Source organism: Mytilus edulis, chromosome 4, assembly GCF_963676685.1.
Source record: "Mytilus edulis chromosome 4, xbMytEdul2.2, whole genome shotgun sequence".
Classification (NCBI taxonomy): Eukaryota; Metazoa; Mollusca; class Bivalvia; order Mytilida; family Mytilidae; genus Mytilus; species Mytilus edulis.
Genome location: NC_092347.1, coordinates 8,158,204 through 8,174,783, shown reverse-complemented (window position 1 = coordinate 8,174,783; position 16,580 = coordinate 8,158,204). Strand labels below are relative to the sequence as shown.

Sequence of the window (16,580 nt, the reverse complement as noted above, 5' to 3'; positions counted from 1 at the left end):
TTCAAACATAAATTTATTGATCAGATGGAACAATTTCTTGCGAAAACCAATTCAAATAATACAAGATTTGACTCTGATGACTTTTCTATTCATGTCATGTATGGAGGGCTGATTGTGACATTTTCTGATTGATAATGATGGTTATGAGAGGCTGTTTCTGACATGTTCAATTAGTAGATTATGTAATATTTGAAGGGAGCCATTTGTACAGCACAGCAGCTGTTATAGAAATGAGCAAGCAAATTCATAAATCTTCCATGATCGTGAAAAGTACATCTAGGAATCATTACTTGTCTCATTTTGAACTTGATTTTAAGCAGTTTTCTTAAATAAATTTGTTTTAATGGTAAAGTATTGAGCTGTAGGCCACAAAAGTGCAGAGCTATAAGGATAACGAAAAAAAACACAGAAAAACAACACTGATTTATATTTGTTCATCAACTACTCTCATTGAAGTTCTCGTAACCTTTCCTTCACACAAAAAGTCCTTTTAAATCCCGTACTTCTAATCAAGTTTAATAAGTCTTTAGAGCAAACAACTAACAATGGTCACCATTTTACATGTGCAATATCCATTGTCAACTGACCCAGGAATAAAAATGTCAGATTTTGTCAGAGGTGTAAAAATCAATTTGTCCATTTTATGACGGTACGACACGAAAGCAGTGACACCTGTACCTTGAAGTGGCGTGGCAGTACCTGTAATAGGATATCAAACCACCTGTGTCACGGCCAGATCGATGTATAATTATCAAAGAATATAAAGTCACTTCATCAAAAGTCACAGTTTAATTAATGGTTCTTAATATGGTTTTTATGTGGATAATTGTTCCTGGTTTTGAAAAAAAAAGATTTAAACGATTTTTATGTGTTTAAATCCATTAATGGTGTTCAGCTTTGTTTTAAGCATTCAGAAAGTTTTGTCATTACGTGTAATAAAGATGGTATTAGTCTAAAAGAAAATAGAATTTATGGCAATGATTGCTGTTATGGGACACCAATACATTTCATTCTTCCTAACAGGAGAATCTTCGGGCTCAATGTAGGGAATTTTGAGATGGAAATAAAAAGTGTCTCACTGCTTACAGATTCTGAAAAATATATACAATTTTCTCATATCTAGTATTTCATTAGTGTTTGCGTTTTCATGCAGTTTTAAAAAAAGAATAAATATCAAAATTAGTATAAGAAACTATATCTTCCTTCAACAGCCCCAATTTATGACCAATTTGTCTGAACTTGCAGAGCTTATATTATATGATTTATTAAACATTATCTTAGCTGCATACTACCAATTTGTCAAGGCAAGAAATATTTTAATAACTGTATAAAGTATTTGTCGATATTGATCTTTAACTAAACTGGGAAATGATTTCCAATCAACATAACTTTTAGTCTATGTTCTCTGCAGGATATCAGTCATTAAAAATTGTCTCTGGTGCAAGGTTCATTATATGAAATGAGAAGAAAATGTCTGCATTGATTACCATTGGTGTCAACAGAATAAGGATCTTCCTCTGGTAATAGGACAAGTAGGGATGTCTGATATCCTGGATCATGTCGGAAACTACATTTTCATTTCTTGATTTATACGTTTTCCGTCACTGATTTATTTGCTTGAGAATAATTGAACAGTCATTACCAGAATCAATCTTCTCCAAGCTTCCTATAAATTAACAATTACATTAGAGGTTAAACAGTCATTGCCGAAAACAAATCAATACACCTTCCAAAAGAAAATTGCAAAAAAAGATTTATAAAAGTTTGTTAAATTTGAATATGGACAAGATACACAACTATCATAGTTTGATAAAAGGATTAACGGGTCTGTCGTGATAATCAAAGGTGACACACCTGAAGTAACACCTGATATAAGCCACATACTTCTATCTGTTACACTCAAATATGCCTCGGACTTGGTATCTATTTGACGTAATTATGATAAAGTACGATTAGACCTTTATTCTGGACACTGTAAGGGCAGACAACATGTAGCTCAAAATTTATATTTTATTTATTATGACTTTAAAATTCCCCTAAAAAGACCAAAGGATAATTACAAAACAATAGTTAAATGGATGGGTTTTGATCAATCTCTAACGCCTCATTAGAAGTTAGGCATGTTTTACTGTTAGGTATTTAAAATATTTGAAGACAAATGAACTTGTTACAAAACAATTACAGGTCCGCAATACAATATGAATCTTCCCATTATATAAAAATATGTGTGACATGCATATTTTAGCCTTGTTGGCCTTCTGTTTAAAAAAAAGTTGTTGAATCATTCTGTAGACAAAGTACATCTTTATCTGGTCCTGGATTTCAAGTTTTTGTATTGTGGTTTGTGGATTTGTGCTTTTAGTCTTTTTTAAGGCTATAGTCTTGTTTATCTGTCTTGGTAGATTTGTATCTTTTTTACTTATTTTGTGGCATTTAGCATCTAATACTATAGAATAAAAACTCATCTTAGAATTTTATGAATGTTTGAAACAGAATTATATAAATTCCTTTTACTTGCAGGAACAATGTCAGAACTACATCAGATTATATGGAAAGAAGGATAATGGTGATGTCTATCTCTGTGGGACAAATGCATTTAAACCAAGGTGTCGAGTTTACAAAAAACAACCGGTTAGTATCATACACATTCTTGATGGAGATGACTTCACTGACTGCAAAAATATGCAAATAGATATTTATATAAAAAGACTAATTGATTAGAAATTTGGAATCTTTTTTAAAAATCTTTCATTTATTTGAAATACAAATTTGTATGTACATGTATTTGTTTGAATACAAAAGTTCAAAATAGTATGTGGGTCTAAAGTTCTTAACTATAGTTCATGTATAAAAATTGCTCAGAAAAAGACTACGTGAACATTGACATGTAGTTCTGTGTTGTGTTCCAGTTTTAATACCAAAGAAAAAAAACAGTATCAAAGTTTGAATCACTCATGATGAGTTTGCATGAAAAAGTTTGAATTGAATTAAATTCAAGTCCTAGTGTTGAACTGCATCAACTTGGTTTAATAATAACACACAGTAGTATATTTACTGATTACTACCTTTGATAAATGTGACATTTGAATTTGTTTTGACACCTGACAGTAGAATGATTGTTTGAAACTGTTTAAAGGTCAAAATTCATACCGACAGTTTATCTGATAAAACATATATTGGGGGATTATTAGAAAAATACTTTATTTACACAAAAAAATTAAGTGGGCCTCCTTGGGATTTGATAAGAATGTGCAGGGGAGATTTTTTTATCCAAAAAATAAAACGGGATCAATAAAATGTTGAAAAATCTATAATCTTGTCATTTTTTTACTGTCATTGAAATATATGTAAATCTTCCTTTCGTAACAACAAATATATATGATATTTTTAGGACGATTCCTTCAAGATGGTGACAGAGGAAGATGGTGTTGGTAAAAGTCCATTTCATCCAATGCAGAATAGTACTGCAGTTTATACAGGTACAGAACTAGGAGAAATATAAATATATATTATGGGTAAATCCACCAATTATTGGGGATGTCATCAGCTTATGGATTGAAAAAAGTTTTTTCTAGACATTTATTTTGTCAATTCTTATGTGATTGTCAGAAGTATCAATAACAAAAAATGAATTGTAAAGGGATTGATACACAACCATAACTTCTATATCGACAAGAGAATAAAACTTAAAACCATTAAAAAATAGCTCATTATGTAAATCTATATCAGATATTAGATGACAAATGTAATATCTTATGACTCCTGGTAATCAATCTGAAAACTTACTCTTTTTTGTTTAATTTTGTATTTCATTCTCTTATTTCCCTGTTTTATAGATGGTATGTTATTTTCTGGGACAGTCGCAGATGCATCAGAGAGAGATCCATTAATCCTAAAAATACACCAGGGTTCAATGGTACGAACAGTGCAACATGACTCCAAAGTAGTCAATGGTGAGTTTTATGTTGTAGCAGATTTTATTTTAGATTTATTGACCATTTATGTCTTTACGGACCTCATTAACATTTATGATTTATGTATTTCATATGATATTGTTAAATTATAAATAAGTAAGCCAGTTTACTCTCATTTTAAAGGACATTTAATATATTAAGTGTCTTGACTTAAATATCATGCTTTTGAATAAAATTCAGTCACCTATTTTAATATTTCTCATCTTTACTGATTATCATGATAAGCTAACTTAATTTCTACGGGAAATTATATGTTGACTTACGGTGTATATTACTTTTCTTTAGATCCAGACTTCGTGAGTTCGTTTGACATTGGGGATAAAGTTTACTTTTTCTTTAGAGAGACTGCGGTAGAACATATCAACTGTGGAAAGGTAGGATATCGAGACATGACATTTTAATTATTTTAGGAAAGTTGAATCATCCTGAACTTAAAAACTTCTGATGATACTCAAGAACTTAATTAATAAAAATAAAGTTTTACACACCTTTAATAAGTTTTAATTACTTTTGTTTAATTTTTCATTTCTAAATTAGATAACTTCTTTGGTTTTGATTAACATTTAATGAAGTTATTATTCATAGATCTTCATAGACTTGGTCAATACAAAATTATAAATTAAACGTTAATTTGTTGACAACTTAGTATATTTAAGACATTATATTTTAGGCTGTGTTTTCACGAGTGGCTAGAGTTTGTAAGAATGACAAGGGAGGTAATTACCTGATGAAGAACTTATGGACATCATTTTTCAAGGCTAGATTGAACTGTTCAATACCAGGGGAATATCCATTCCATTTTGACCTGATTCGTAAGTTTAATAATTTGTAGCCTGTATTTAAATGTGATTGTATCATCTTCATGAAAAATAATATAATAAGACATAAAGTATATTGTCTTTTCTACTTGTTTCTACTTTATCAATAGACTGGGGATTAATTAAGATTGATTTTCCGATAATTGTAGATTAAATATTGATGTCTTGAAAGAAAATTGGCATCAATGTTTTAGAAAATTTCAGGATTTAAAATTCAATTGATTTGTATTTATATATGTAAATTCTTAGTTTCTTAGTTTAAAATTGATATTGTTTTGCCCTTCAGAATCAACATCTGACCTTGGACAGGGAAATCCTATGTCTACAACTCATAGTGCTAATAGAACAGACATGGTATATGCTGTTTTCCAAACACATCCTAACAGTGTAAGAGGTTCAGCTGTTTGTGCATTCCGTTATTCTGACATTGTCAAAACATTCCAAGGAAAGTTCAAAGGTCAATCATCTCCGTCCCACAACTGGTTGGCTGTTCCACAACAAGAGACACCAGTACCACATCCAGAGCAGTGCTCAAATGATACTCATCAGTTAGGAGATAAGGCATTGAATTTCATCAAGAGTCATACATTAATGGATAAAGCTGTCCCTGCTGCTGGTGGCGCCCCCATTGTAACAATGCATGGAATCAAGTAAGTTTTAATTCAAATTCTAAGAAATAAAGTCTTAACAAATAAATATAATTATATAATCAAGTAACAGTGTTGACAAAATAAGTTTCAGGGTTATATTGATTTACATTTTGTTAATAAATGAGTTTGAATAACATAAACTTTCACAGCTGTTTTGTGGAAGTTTAATTGAAAAAGTCTATATTATTTCCAAATAAAGCATCCATTCATTTGTATTTTTGACTTTTTTTAGTGCCCTGTTTACTGCTTTAGCTGTTGATTGGCAGGTCCATGCAGCCGACAGAAGATACTATGACATCATCTTTATAGGCACAGGTAAGGTTTTTAATAGTTCGTTGAGACCCCTCATGTAATTGAAAAAAAAATCACCATATTTTATTTGTATTTGAATTATTATCCATAATTTAGGAAAATGATTTATTGACCAAATTTGAATAGTGAATAGAAATTTTTTGCTAAACAGGTGTGTCAAATTTCTTTTTTATTTAAAAAAAATCTTTTCAATGCAAGATAAGTGCCCATTATTAAGATATAGGATATACATATCAAGGTAGAATAGGCATGTAATGTGTTTAGAGGTAAACATATTTCTATAATTTATGTTTATTACGTAAAAGATGAAACCTTTCTGAATATTTATTGTTGCACTTAAGGAAAAAAATTGTCACTGATTTAGAAGTTTTATTTTTATTGGACTGAAGCCAGGAAAAAAATGTTATTGAACTTTTTTTATTGGAATTTATCCAATATTAATTGTTTGCAAAGCTAAATGATTTCATAATAATGTTTATAATTATTAATTAGATAATAAACTGCTTGCCAATATTTTTTATAAAAGAGCATTAAATGGGTCAAACAGGTTTTAAAAAGTTCACTAGTTAGAAAAATATTGAAAAACAATCTTAAAAACAAAACTTGGGCTAATCGGATTTATCCATAATCATGCATTGATCCTTACAAATAAGTTCACTTTTCTTTTCCTTGCAAAAGAATAACAACACGAAGTGTAATATATTATTTCAACATTTACATGGACTGTTTTTGAAAATTAGTTTAGTTTAATTGGAAATAATTAGGTCCAATTTCCTGTTGTAAACATGCAATTATTCATAACGCCAAAAGTAAATTTAAATGGTCAGCTATGATAACATTTGAATTGTAAATGTCCTTTAAACAGTTTAAATTAATTCTATAAACATTATTTTCTCTTGAACAATTTGATGTCACACTACCATTATTATGACAATGTACAGGTTTTTTTAAGGACCATCTGTCCTGGTTTTAACATGTGTAGACAAAGATATGTAATAAAACACTGATTGATACAAATCCTCTATTTTATTTAATTGTACATGTATATATAAATATGTAATTTTGATTCTTGCTTTTTTTCTCAGATGACGGAAGAGTTCTGAAGTCAATAAACAAAGGACATGGAGCCAAGGTCGAATCTGTTATCATAGAGGACATACAAGTTTTTGAGAACAAAGCACCAGTCACCAGCATGAAAATCTTTAACAAGAAGGGTGTGAAGAAACTTATTGTTTTGTCTAACTCAAATGTAGCTTCTATCCCACTACAAAGATGTGCACAGATGAAAACTTGTAGAACTTGTATTGGACTCCAGGACCCATACTGCTCGTGGAGTAATAATGAATGTGTGGCCAGTGATCGAGGCTTTGAAGGCATAATGACAGGTCATCATGAGAATTGTGGAGTTGAAGGTTGGTATGAGTTGTAGGGAATTATTATTTTGGTTAATTTTTTTTATCATTCTCAAAATTACAATGGTGATTTTTACAATGTATCATTTCATTTTATTTCCTTTATAAGTTCTGTTTTTAAACATTTGTTTGATTATTATTTATTTTTGAATTTTCTATTCTGAGTGAAATTCTTAAGCATGTTTTGGTTTGATGTAGTACACGTGGAGTTTGGTTTTTATATTTGTTTTTGTTTTCCCTTCTGTCACAGACACCACGACTGTACCTACCAAGTCAACTACTACCACTACATTAGCCCCTCCCACAACTAGTCAGAAGCCTTGCGAGTGCAAGTGTGAATCCCCTAAAAAGGATGGTCTACAGTCAGAACACAATGTTCCAGACATTTCTGAAGAAAATGGTTAGTGGAGATTATAAAATATGCTACAACTGTTTGCGTTCCTTTTCCATGCTGAAATATCTATATATATATTATCTATTTAACTTAGAAAGATATATATCGTAAATATAAACATAATACTTCTTATTTCTGTTTGTCAAATTATATACATATATTTTGTAAATGTGCAACTTGATCAATGTTGTTGTATTTTATGTGAATTAATCTCTTTCTGTTATCTTTTATTATTGCATGACATATTATTTAAACTTTTATTTTACTCCTTTAAATTAAAGTTTTATTTATTTGAATCTGTCTCAAAAGAATTTATTTTCCCCAAATATTTTGCTTCCCAATCTATAAGTCCATTTTTCCTCAAGAAAGACTTTATTTTTTTAGGAAATGAAGGTTCCCTCTTAAGTGACGAACCCTTGTACCCCACTGAGGAACCATCTCGTGGGGACAAAAAACCTCTTGGTAAGGATTCGCACAATTTCTTATATGTCACTTCAGCTGCAAAAGCACTTCATTACATCAGCTCATTTCCTGCCTAAAACCAGAAATCCTTTTGTGACTGGTTATCCGCCAGTCTCTTGCTTTTGTCACTTCCTGTACTCGTGTGTTGTTATTCTAACTTGTCTCTCTGCTGTAGTGTAATAGTTGCTTTTCTAACTAGTCATTAGCTGCTTTTCATACAAGTCATTCATACCTGCTTATCTGTGTAAATTCCTAAATAATTATGTGCTGTATCATATACTAGTATTACAATGTATATTTTCTTTTGAAATTGCTACAAAGCTCAAGGAAGAAATTCTGGAAAAAAATCAAAAGACTTGACCTGAAGTCCTTTTGTGAATATGTTTTTGTTGATTTACTTCTTTTGTTTTAATTTTATTTTGGTATTTTTTTACTAAATTTAAATGACTTGTTTATTGTTTTACACAGAAAAAAATAGTACATTCAAACATTAGTCATAATGACATAGCTTTTCAATCTTCAACCAAGAAATCAAATTGGAAAATTGGAAAAATATTCAAATTCATATTTTATTGTAATTAAAGTTTTTAGATAATTATATTTTAAGTGAAATGTTAAAAAGAAAGATAGCAAAGTAGTGAACCTATTATTATAAATCTCCAGAGCTTTTTGTACTTATTTCTTATGAAACATTATGCATGTTTGGTATCTTGCTTTGATTTCAGTTCATATAATCAGTATATACTTTATTTAACCAGTCTATGATTTATATAGCTTGTTTAATTTTCTTTGCATTAGTTTTTATTTTTTTTTTTATTTTTTCGAATGAGTTTTATTTTATTGAATGAATTAATTTGCATCTTATAGTTTCTCCTATTAGTTTGTTTGCCTTATTTTGCTATTATTTGTTATATATTTTGGTTTTAGTTCTCTTTCCTGAACCTTTGTTCAGAACCTAAAATAAGAATTACTAAAAGCATGGAATGATGGAATAAAACAGTTCATTAGCTGTATTTTATAGTCTTCAAAAACCTGTTGAATGATGCATCTTGACAGTTTTTGTCTCAAATTAATTTAACATTTAAAACCTCTATTTAAAAAAACCTTGATTGGTTCAAAGATTTTATTGGTTGTTTGCAACTTTGATGAAATTTTCGTTACTAGTTTTTGTTTGCAATAAATAATGTCTTTCATTTTTCTTACAGTTCCTAGAAAAGAAGAAATGACAGAGAAAAAAGAATCGTCAATTTCTGCAGCTGACACTGCAATTGGAATTGTTTGTGCTATAGTACTGTCTTCAATCATCAGTTTCATCGCTGGTTACAAAGTACATTCCTGTAGAAAGGGGGATCAAATGACTGCAAACCCAGGAGAAATTTATGGCACTCTAACGAAAAATCATACAAATAAACTTCTGGACAATAAAGAGCCACGATATGTCAATCATTCAGACCTTGAGCGAAATAACTCAGTAAAACAATTAAATTTACTTGTGAACATTCAGCCTAAGGGCTCAAACCTTCCCAACGGAGGGGCACCTGCAAAGACAGTAGTTAACTTAACGCAACCACTTCCGGACCGAACATACGTATAGTAGTCTTGTGTATTTATAGGATTTTTTAATTGTTCTTTATTACACACATAGTGCTGTGATACTAACGTCATGTTCCAAGTAATTCCGGGACCAGGGAAAGAAAGGCCAGTTCATGAACTTTTTAAAGCCTGAACAAATTACTGACTGTGTTCATTACTTGTGATACGGAGACTGAACTACACATTCCAAATGTTTTACTGCCAGATTTATAGTGCTATTAATTTGTACATACACTTGTACATACTTGTACATACACTCGTACATAATATGTACATACAGATCAGTATGCCAAAAAAACAGTCATTAATGGTATGACGTAAAATATGGATTGAACTTTCGAGGATATCCAACAATCATATCTATGAGATAATAAAATTGTGCAAATCAATGACACATGGACCAAAAATATGAGGACAACGTAATATAAGATAAGGAGATGATGTTGCCAAAGATTATAAACTAGATCCTGTGATGTTATACGAAACGTGGATTGGAAGATGTTTTTATATATAGAACAATGATATACAAAACCTTCCAATTAAAAAGAAACTAATGTTCGAATACATATTATTTATAGGGCAGCAATTGCTATGTAAAGTGAAAATGTAGATAAATTTTATATATATATAGAATGTCAGTATTTTGCATTTTTAAACATAAGCCAGTTCTTTTATGAAATCTTTGCCTGTTTAAAAGAAGCAAACAACAAATCTGATACAGGATAATGGCCAAGCAAACATGGACTAAATAAATAAAACTAATGGTACATTGAAGTTTTCAATTATACTCAAAAGAAAAGCCATTTAATCTATATAAATGATCTCGTAGAATAGGCATACAAGTTTCCTAAATCACAAGTTGTCATGGTGACAATAAAACAAGTTTCTGGTGTGATCAGATTAACATAAAAAAGGGATGGACCCCAATAATGGAGTAGTTTCCCTTTGTTTGAACGACATTGCCTGGTTAGATGATTTAGTTAGGTTATTGTAGACTTAGAATAAGTAGATTTTAAAAAAAAATGTATATCTTCCACTAAATTCACTTCAGCAGCCTAATTGGGGGTCCAATTTTAGAAACAGAAAATGTTATTAAATTTTTTCCCCAAACTGAATATTTATGTTGACAATTTTTTACATTCAACATGCTATGGGAGCAAAAACAATTTAAATTTGTGAAATTTTCCTTTAACTGTTTTGGTTCAATGTAATAAGCTGTTTAGATAAGTTAGACATAATAAATACTGAAAGAATAAAAGCTTATGATCTCAACTCATATTATTCATAAACACATTCTACTCTTTGTGTTTCACAATTAGAGACCTGGAGCGGGAAACATCTGTGGAAGATAGTACAGGAGCTAAAAAATTAGAAAAGAGAGAAAAAATGAAGAAAAAAAATAAATAACCCAATGTAGCAAAGTAGATTCACTAATCGGGCATAATGATTTTGATTTTATTAACATGAAGGAAACTTGTAGCCTTGTAAATATGTATATTTTTAAAAAGTAAACTGCCAATGGATGTTATCATCACATGTATATGTAATATACAATACACCCTCATCATATATAATATGTTATGTTTCATCTGTTGACACAAATTTATGTATTGTTTTATCATATATTGACATGGCTTTAGTTTACTGATTTTCACTTCCAATGGTTAAGTATGAACTTTTTACTTTATTTCAAATTCGAGTAACCTGTATAAATAAATAATAAAACGATAAAAGTTTAAACAATCAAATTTTTTGCTGAAAAGATACAGGGAAAACAAGATAATTATATTTCAGAAAAGAAGGGAAAAATTATGGACTGAAAGGTTGTTTTTTTTTATAGGGGAAATCAGTGAATTAATAGGCGATGGACGTCATTTGGGTTGTCATATTATATTAGTAAACTTATAAAAGATGTGTATATTTTCATTCTGAGATATTTAATTATACTGTATTTATTAAAAAAGAAAGCTTTTGCCGAATATTTTACCAAAAGATTTTAGAAGAAGTCTTAATGTTAATTGTCTTATGGTATACACCATTCAAGTTTTAATATTAACGTACAATTGTTTTTCAAAGGCTCTGATAAGCTATAATTTATTGCAATTTTGCATAGCCTTCGATTTTTATGTATTCCTAGTTATTACCCATTTATTGACAAGAATGAACGTAAAATAGTTGAAAGAATATAGTATTTTGTTTCATTAAAGTGAAATAATTATCTACTTAATATATTGGCAGACTTGGAATTAATTTCCCACCTTATAATAGCGGTCATACAGTTTCACATTTAATCATCTATATTACATAGAATCACGCAGAGTTAAAACTTTTGCACGTCGATTCAGTATATATCACGATTAGTTAATTCCATCAAAAGATCACATATTCAAATTTCATAAATAAGATTTTAATTTGCTTTTACTCTCATCCATTCTCCATTGAATTAAAAAACATTTTATGATTCTCCTTTTTGGTCATTGGTAAGTTTTTCTAACTTTTTCATGTATATAAATATATGACAGGAATTGAAATTTTTGAAATTTCTTCCATAAATGTTTGGATTATGAAAAACAAATGTATTTTTTCCTTGGATTCCCACTTCAGGAAATAAAAAATATCATTTTAAATAAAGTCTTATTAATTTTTTCTTTAAGTTAAATATACATAAAATTTAATTGTAATCTTATAGTTTTATAAACGAAATAATAATTTTTATTGAAAAATTTTGATCCCAACTACCAAACTTGTTAGATAAACAGGTTTCTAAACTTTTTTAATTTTAAATTTTATGCTGGGGCTACATTTTTAACTCCTATTGTTTTAAATAGGAAATTCTTTCATAATTTCCATAGAAATGGATGTTTTTTTTAGCCATTTACATTTTGTGTCATTTCAACTCGAAGTTGAATCATTTCATTTGATAGAGTCATATATGTCCATGCATCATCATATCATTTACTGTTATAGACATGGAAACTTGTTATGAACGTTTTATTTTTATATATATAGTGTAAATGCTTGTTCTGTTGTTGAAAATTTTATGGTTTTTGTATAACAGTATTTACACAAGCTTCAAGAAATGAAGAAAAGAGTGGCAAAGAGTTACAGATTGTGTAGTTAAATAAAAATCTTTTTTGTATTTTTTTTATTTAAATGCACAATTATTTTACACATTTATTTAAATATATTTTGGCCAGTATTTTAGAAGAATTTGATTTCAAACATTGCAAACCGGAGTAATTTCTGAACAACCATGTTATATTAGTTGAATGAATTGAATTTTCCAAGGTGCTTTTTAAACCAAAAGCTATAATAAAAAATCCTGCAGGTGTCTTAAATTGGAAAGAGTTATCTATCCTGACATTTTGGAGTGAACAACAAGGTTTTCTGTTTATTCCAAATAAGAGTTATTCTTTCTTTCATTTCTTGTTAGTTTTGGTTTGAGACAAAGAGTTGTTATACCATTTGCTTTATCATCATGAGTTTAGATTTGTCTTAAACGAATATATATATATTATGTATTATATTATTACAACAGAAAGAAAATGAATGAAAAAAGAATTTAAAAAATATTAAAAATAATAATAAAACAATAAATGTGTTTATTATTCAATTCATTGTGTTACACAAAAGTTTGAAGAATGGTTTGATATTCAATGAAATTGGTGCACAGATTTAAGAATGCTCATTACAACAAAAAAATACATTACTTTGGAATGCTGTCTTCTTGATATAAACTTCTTGTTTCCATTTTTCTTTGCAAAGAAAGTATGAAACACTTTCAAAGAATTAATTAAGTTTTTATTGCTAACATGAATAATACAAAACAAGGAAAGAAAAAACAAGGTCTGCTTACAGTGTAGAAAATCAGCACCAAAATCCCTAGTTTAGATAAAGATATAGATACAAAGCACAATCAAAATGCTTATAGAAAACTCATAAATAAATGTAGACTTCTTCCGATATTACAGTAAGTTACAGCCATAAGATGAACATTACATCAACACAACATTCTTTTTTCTCTGCTATCTTACTTTGTAAAAAATAAGGTACTTCAAAAAGACATGAAAATATTGATTCTAATTATAACAATAAGAATTGTACTACTAGTAATACTTAGATGGGACTTAAATAAGACTGTTTCATCTATTGTATTTATTGTAAAAATATGGCGATTTGGTACAATTGCCAGTGAGACAGACTCCAAATGAAGAACATAAAAGCAGTTATAGTTCACTATCTACAACCAGCACAAAAAAATATAACTAGTACACATTTTGAACTTATTTATAACCCCTCATAAATTGTAATCATTTGAAGTCTTCTGTAAAAAGGGACAAATATTAAACCAATGGAAAAATAGAACAGATGTACTGTTCATTGAACTAGATAAAAGACTAATATAACTAGGAACTATCTTATGGTTGAGAATCTTTCAATGTTTGCATCACCAAAACATTGTAGTCTCAGCCAAAACGTATTGATGTGATACACTCATAAAACCAAATGCATTCCACACTTAAACAATGTCGATTTTAAGCTCACCTGACCCAAAAGGAGAGCTTTGTTCATCATTTGGAATCCTCTAACTGGCCAATTGGAATCAAAATGGGAAAATCACTTTAGATGAATGTTGAGAGCTATCAAAAATTGCAAGGAGACTCCTTTTATGAGTTATTGCCCTTAGAGAACGATTTTTCAGTATCACTTAGTTTTCTTTATTATAAAAAGTAGATGTGGTATTATTGCCAATAAGACAATTTAAACAACAGACCAAATGGCAGAGAAATTGACTACTTTTGGTAACCTTATGCTGGTACAACCTCCAACAACCAGCAAAGCTCATAGCGCATAGACAGCTGAATTCACATAAGAAAACTACCGGCCTAATTTATGTACAAAATAATGAACTAAAACAAATGTGTTACATATTCATGACACAATCAGAAGGAGGACAATAATTCAAACAGCGCATATTATTTTTTATTCTAATCTTCTTCATGTTTTGTTCCGAAATTTATGCCGTGCACTTACAATAAAAAGAGCTAATACTCCATTACAGAAATGAAAAACTGGATCAGTTATTTGACTACGAAATCTAAGGTATACGTCAGTGATACTCAGTGTAACGCAACAACGATTTAAAAAACAAACAAACTCTAAAGATGGAAACTGAAATGGAAAAAAAATGTATTTCTAGCGACCAAAATAACGGTATGAAAAACAAGATCTCCGACACGTAGGAACACGGATGGTGTAGTACAAAAATATCAGAAGCCAATCACAAGACTAAATTTTAGCGTGAGCGAAAGCTTTGAGCATTAAAGACAAAACTACTTGTAGCTTCGGCTGAATTTTGTTAACTTGCATTATTGATTAAGTACAAATCGAGCATAAGCCAATCGCAAGATAACACATCAGGATGAGCGACAGCTTTGAGCATTAAAGACAAAAGTTGAAAACTACTTGTAGCTTCGGCTGAATTTTGTAAACTTGCATTATTGATGAAGTACAAATCGAGCATAAGCCAATCGCAAGATAACACATCAGGATGAGCGACAGCTTTAAAGCGTACTAGACACAACTATTTTAGCACACAATTCAACATTGGCGCTATTCCATATTTTTGATTACATAAATGTCAGCTATCCTGTTCAATATGAAATCCATTGTAACGCAACCGTTTGATTCAAAATAAAATAATGTGCTTATTCACAATGCATATTACCTATATTGCACCTGCGTCGAAACTGAATCAAATATCACATACAACGACTGTATGTTTCAGCCAGTGACAACACTTACACAAGCATAACGAATATTTTCCTTATTATGCAGTAACAAAACAGTTTTGTTTACTCGGTTTTTAACAATATGTATATGACATATTTAATGCTTAAATCAACTCATTTAAAACGCAACCCAAAAATGTCCTCAAAGTTATGATCTTTTGAAAGATTTACTTTTAAAAAGGGAGAAATTAACTAAGTAACCCAGAGATTACCCTGTGTCAGTTTTCGTGTTTAGGGGGTAGACCCCATGGGAGAGATATCTAAGGCTATAGAAATCTTTATTATCTGATATCTCGAATATAGATCAGACGAGAGATATAATAACAGGAAGATTTATAGAAAGTTTGTCATGCTGTCTTGTGGTTTATCAACCCCACTGTATAGTATTATTTACAATACGTTTAGTTTGAGTTTGGAAATTATCATACTGTTTAACTCTTTATGACAAACATTTCTAGCGTGGAAGAGTGTCATAATACTGTCTTTTAAAAAAATGATAATTAAAAAAAACTTTACTACAACCCCTATCAAAAATCCCCCCACCCCCTGAAAAAAACGAACTCTTAATCCAGACAATTGACATGTTCTGTAATGTAGCCGGCCAACCGAAATGAAGGACAAGAAATTCGAAATGCTACAATGGCTACTGAAATGGACATTATCTTGGATACTGACAGGCATTTAGCCCTGCAAAAGGTAACTTACACCCCACGAAAGAGATTTTCCAAGGTTCCATGACGTATCGGGAGCATGGCACAAGAACGTTGAAATGTTTCCTAGAACCAGACTTTATCAAGATACTGCCTCGTTAAATAGATATGGAAAGAACCAACCTTGTAAATTTCATTGAAACTAGAGAAACCGGTGTTATTTTATTTTTATTTTCGAAAAACCCGATTGTTGATGTATACTGTTTACAAGGGTTGTTGACTTCTTATCCACGAAGTAGCTATACATTTCTTTTACATTATCTATTTTAATGTAAGTTATACGTATTAAATTGAAAGGATCGCCGACTGACGTTGTCATATGCTTCAGTTACTCTCAGATTTTGTTGTGATTACAGTAAATATTGGCAAAGGTCCTATTTAATCACTTTTATTTGAAAGTAATTTTAATTCCACACGCTTCCTTTTCGAATGTTGGTTTTTCGCTCAACGATCACATGTTATA

The 16,580-nt window shown here is 30.0% G+C and overlaps 1 protein-coding gene across 11 annotated transcripts in view; it reads left to right on the top strand.

Moving 5' to 3' along the window:
- Positions 1 to 13,212, top strand: part of LOC139518856 (semaphorin-1A-like) — an 84,924-nt gene extending 71,712 nt beyond the window's left edge. For 7 of the 11 annotated variants that reach the window (XM_071310488.1, XM_071310487.1, XM_071310486.1 and 4 more), the window contains 11 exons: positions 2,521 to 2,631; positions 3,392 to 3,479; positions 3,837 to 3,953; positions 4,260 to 4,348; positions 4,645 to 4,786; positions 5,079 to 5,442; positions 5,675 to 5,757; positions 6,840 to 7,166; positions 7,417 to 7,566; positions 7,945 to 8,022; positions 9,228 to 13,212. In XM_071310488.1, the coding sequence (XP_071166589.1) occupies positions 2,521 to 2,631; positions 3,392 to 3,479; positions 3,837 to 3,953; positions 4,260 to 4,348; positions 4,645 to 4,786; positions 5,079 to 5,442; positions 5,675 to 5,757; positions 6,840 to 7,166; positions 7,417 to 7,566; positions 7,945 to 8,022; positions 9,228 to 9,616 (1,938 nt within the window). In that variant the 3' untranslated portion in view covers positions 9,617 to 13,212. The remainder of the gene's footprint in view (positions 1 to 2,520; positions 2,632 to 3,391; positions 3,480 to 3,836; positions 3,954 to 4,259; positions 4,349 to 4,644; positions 4,787 to 5,078; positions 5,443 to 5,674; positions 5,758 to 6,839; positions 7,167 to 7,416; positions 7,567 to 7,944; positions 8,023 to 9,227) is intronic. The other 4 variants (XM_071310490.1, XM_071310491.1, XM_071310493.1 and 1 more) reach the window with 2 other exon arrangements.
- The last annotated feature ends 3,368 nt before the right edge of the window (positions 13,213 to 16,580 follow it).